Consider the following 4,273-nt stretch of genomic DNA (forward strand, 5'->3'; position numbering starts at 1 on the left):
GAGTATGCAGTTGTATAGTCTATAAAATTTTAGTAGAACAAAGTGCAAGTTTGAAGTTTCTAAAAAATCGCGTCGATCTTTAATAGTTTTTAATCTGAATGTATTACGCACTTTTTCCATACAAAAAAATTGTCGATCATACTTTGTATGGAAGAAAATGCGTTAAAAAATTGACAAAGATCAACGCGACTTTTTAGCAACTTAAAACTTACTTTTCTTTGTACTAAAACTTAATGCGCTATAAAACTACATACTCAAATAATTTCAAAAAACTTAATCAAAACGTTCAAAATTTAAATGCAATTTTGCAGAATTTTTATAATTTGTATCTTCATCGCAATTTATTCATGACATCGCAATGTTAATTGTTGTTATACAAGTAAATCGTCAAACTGTCAGGACGTGTTTTCTTTTCGCTCCGTATTTTGTGTAACAATAATCACACTCCGGCGACTTACGTTAATTAATTCATTCTGTTATGGTTAAGAAACCTTGAGACAATGGCTCTGCGTTATTATAATAAATGCATATTAAAATAATCAAGTAAACTATTCATTATGCTCAATCGAAGGTTCAGTGTGCCAAGTGCAAAATTTTCTCTCATTTAGCTTGTGTTGGTATGCAACAGCAGCGTTGCCGAATTGACGATTTCGTCGTCATTTTGACGTTTTTTTTTTAGCTCAATGACGTTTTGACGATTTTCCTCCTGTATTGACGATTTTTTTTTTAGTTTATCCACTTAATTATATATGTATGTATGTACACATAAATATATATATGTGCATATGTATGTACAAAATTTGTTAAATGAAAATGTAATCTAAAATACATCCACGCATTTGCATATCTGGGCTCGAATCGTAACAGTCGTGAACGAGCAACTCGTCACGTAAAAATGACAAAATCGGCAGACAGACGTGAACGAACTTCTCATATCGTAATTCGGTATTATGGCAGGCGTGAACGAGCGAGTGAACGTACTCGTTCGTTCGAACTGTCATTCGATTAATATTTGACGAACGTACGCGCGCAAAATTTGATACAATTTTTGGAAAAATGTAAGTAATTATAAAATTTGTGCAAACATATACAAGTTTATAGCTATTTTTCTTATTTTAGGGCCAACTACAATAAATTAAACTCTACGCAGAAGGAACTCATGGCGGAGTTCATGGCCGAACACCCTGACTTGGCAAAGAATTTACTCCCAAACTGCTCGCAGAGAAAAGCAACGGCCAACCGTTTGTGGGAAAACCTCACCAAACAATTACATGTGGTGGACCTTTTCAGGAGTCATGGGCTGCACCTCCATATTGACAATTTATGGCAAGAATCTTGCAAGTGTGGTCACAAATCTGGCAAACGGAATATTAGCAATAAAATGTTAAAATGAAATAAAAGAAACTTACTAGCATAACGTTAAGACTATGGTAACCTTTCCTGTTGAAGTACATGTGCTCGTCTCTAATTGGCTTTTGTAATCCAATGTGTGTTCCGTCTACGCATCCAACCACTAAAAGGAAAAACATTGGATTCACTACGCATTTCATTAGAACGCCTCTTCCTACCTCCAGGTATTTAATATTTTTCCGCAAACCACTCCTTACATCTTGAAGATTCGTTGGGCTGGAACTTTATAAATTCCGGACACAATTTGCTTTCCATTTCTTTTAAGACGTTGGACGTCAATTTTGATTTTGATTTAACCGAAATCTTTTGATGAATCTGCAATTATAGGAGTAGAGAAGGTAATTTATTTCCTATATATAATTACTTACGCGTTGTAGGATAATGCCAATGGATTGCTTGTGCCCCGAAATTGCTTACGCACAACTCTTTCGTCATTTTCGCTTTCGCTAGAGCTTAAATAAAATAAAAGGCTCGGATCCATTTTAGTTTTGCCGCTTTTCTTTATTAACTTTTCACTTATTTTGACACTTCAATGTCTATTGTGACTTAAAAAAAGGAAGAAGAAGAGAAAAATAATCGATAACCAAATAAACAATAATGATTCGTTCGATCACGTAATTTGTGTTCGCCGACTCGTTCACGTCTGTCACGATTGGACCCCTGGCTTTGTTCTTCAACCGTGCTTTTAGTTATATTAAATTTGTTCTAGAATTGTAACAAAATAGTTAATTTGCACTGCTGACACTGATATCTATCGTTAATAAATGCTCCTGTTACACTTTAAAACCGGACCAAAATCTTCAAGAACTTCACATCAGATAAATCGTAAATCTAAATTGTCGGTTATAGTTACGAATCGACTTTAGTAACCCATAAGCAATGTGGGTTCCCTTTGGTTTTGCAATTTGTGGTCATTAGGGCGGAGTAATTTAGTTTCGAAAAAAGTGTGTGGCATATTCAAATATACGTACGAAAGCAAAAACGACAAACAAACTAAGTATATACTAAAAATGTCGTTTGACCCTGCCAATTTAAAAAAAAAAAAATGAGTGTTATATTTTTTTCTGAAAGAAATTAGTTTTTCCTTTACAAAATTTTGTGTTTTCTTCATGCAATATACTGCTTGTCCTTTTGAAAATTGGGAGGGAGTTTTCCAATGTTGTTCGCGGCTACGCTTCATATGTATGTTCATGTTGGGGAGAAATAGGTAGGATAGCAACAAAATAATGTAGTATGTATTTATACATATAAATATGCGCATATCAACAGCAACAAAAAATTTACCGTTTGGATACCATCCAATGTTCTCCATTCCCCTGGCTGATGTTTGAACCGTAACCACAGATCGTTTTATTCAAACGTAGTGAACAATAATAACAATATTGTGTAAATTTCGATATCAAATGAAACGTAAAAAACAATATGGCTCTTCACACCGAGCTCGGTATTCGGTGTCCGGTAATTTTTTTTAATGTATTTTGTTTATGTAAAATAGTGTTACACAAACGAAACACCGAGTTACCCAGTACCAAGCTTTGGTGTGAATACCCATAATATCTACGATGCATATAATCTGCCTATGTGTCTGTGTATAGCTGGACAACGTCTGCCCGGGCTTACTAGTGTATATATTAGTATACACGCAAACATTTTCAATAAGTAATGGGATAGAAAAACAATCAACTCTGGAGAAAGGCTAATATTTTATCCAACCAAAAACCTTTTTGTATAAAAGGGGAAATATACACTCTAAAAAATTTTTGTTTAAATTTGCGCATATTAAGATAGGTAACCAGTTTCCTCTCTTAATGAATGCAAATTTACACACTGCTTGCTTACTTTTACTTATCATATGTGTGGCGTAGAACAAATGTCATTTTTTTTTTTTAAGTTTTAAACATTTATTGTTCACATTTTCATAGTTTACACATAAAATGTTTAAAATTTCCCCTAAAAAATTTTCGTTTAAATTTACGCATATAAAGAGAGGTTCCTCTCCTAGTGTGTGCAAAATTAAACACTGTCTGTTTACTTTTACATATCAAATTTGTCACGTAGCGCACACAAGGGGTGGATTTTGGGGTTAAATTTATTATGATTTAAGAAATTTTGATAGAAAAAAAATTCTTTTCCATTTCTTGTGCGTCATTTTGTAAGAATTTTTCTTTTTTCTTGAGAGCTCTTTAAAGTTTAACTGCGAATGAAAACATTGTCCTAAAAATATGCAGTGCATGCTCACTTACTGTTGCTTTTTACACTTTACATCCTAAAAAAGTTTACCACTGACATGTACTTAACAAGCATTCGAAGATTTAATTTGCTAACTTGGAATTCGTGCCACCGAAATGAGCTACATGATAAAAATACCAGTTCAGCTAAATTTTCGTTATTCGAAGTATTAAAAAGTGAGAAACCAGAAATCGACGAAAATGAATAAAAAAGTAAAAATTTCGTGAAATTATTTAATTTATTTATATTAAAATTCTTTTGTAAAATTTTGTATTACTTTTGAAAGTTGAGTGCATCTTTAACCGTTAATATTTTCATGATTTAATGATCGGATCTAAACCAAATTACGGGACAACCTTTAAGGTACTATCTTTCCGGTAAAAAAATCGGTTCACGCAATGCAAAGTTATGCGGTAAAATAAATAAAAGAAGTAAAAATACTCCGAAGAATTGATAACCTCCCCTTTTTTGAAGCCGGTTGAAAATGTCTGAGTTCTTTGTAAATTTTATGTAAATAAAATGCAATTCATGAAACTTTAAAAAGTTTATTTTTTTATTTCATTCTGTACATAAAACTTGCATAAATGTATTTTAAAGAGCGAATTTTCAGTATTTTCTGATGATATATATTTAG

The 4,273-nt window shown here is 32.6% G+C and overlaps 2 protein-coding genes across 4 annotated transcripts in view; one reads left to right on the forward strand and one right to left on the reverse strand.

The window, feature by feature from the left end:
• Nucleotides 1-4,273, forward strand: part of LOC118734996 (MAGUK p55 subfamily member 6) — a gene marked incomplete at its 3' end in the record, with an annotated part of 403,145 nt that overhangs the window by 62,699 nt on the left and 336,173 nt on the right.
• Nucleotides 1,239-1,557, reverse strand: LOC118735003 (putative nuclease HARBI1). Its single transcript, XM_036464603.1, has 2 exons — nucleotides 1,410-1,557; nucleotides 1,239-1,355 (listed from the first exon to the last, which is right to left on the reverse strand). Exons 1-2 carry the CDS (start codon nucleotides 1,548-1,550, stop codon nucleotides 1,287-1,289), a joined length of 210 nt encoding a protein of 69 aa, XP_036320496.1. The 5' UTR covers nucleotides 1,551-1,557; the 3' UTR covers nucleotides 1,239-1,286.

The sequence above is a fragment of the Rhagoletis pomonella genome, unplaced genomic scaffold, assembly GCF_013731165.1.
Source record: "Rhagoletis pomonella isolate Grant_MI unplaced genomic scaffold, Rhpom_1.0 Rhpom_scaffold_00003, whole genome shotgun sequence".
In the NCBI taxonomy this organism is placed as follows: domain Eukaryota; kingdom Metazoa; phylum Arthropoda; class Insecta; order Diptera; family Tephritidae; genus Rhagoletis; species Rhagoletis pomonella.

Coding starts and splice junctions, on each gene's coding strand:
- LOC118735003 (XM_036464603.1), bottom strand. CDS start 1,550: ATGAAATGCGTAGTGAATCCAATGTTTTTCCTTTTAGTGGTTGGATGC. Junction 1,356..1,409: donor ATAGTCTTAACGTTATGCTA/GTAAGTTTCTTT, acceptor TCCGTTTGCCAG/ATTTGTGACCACACTTGCAA.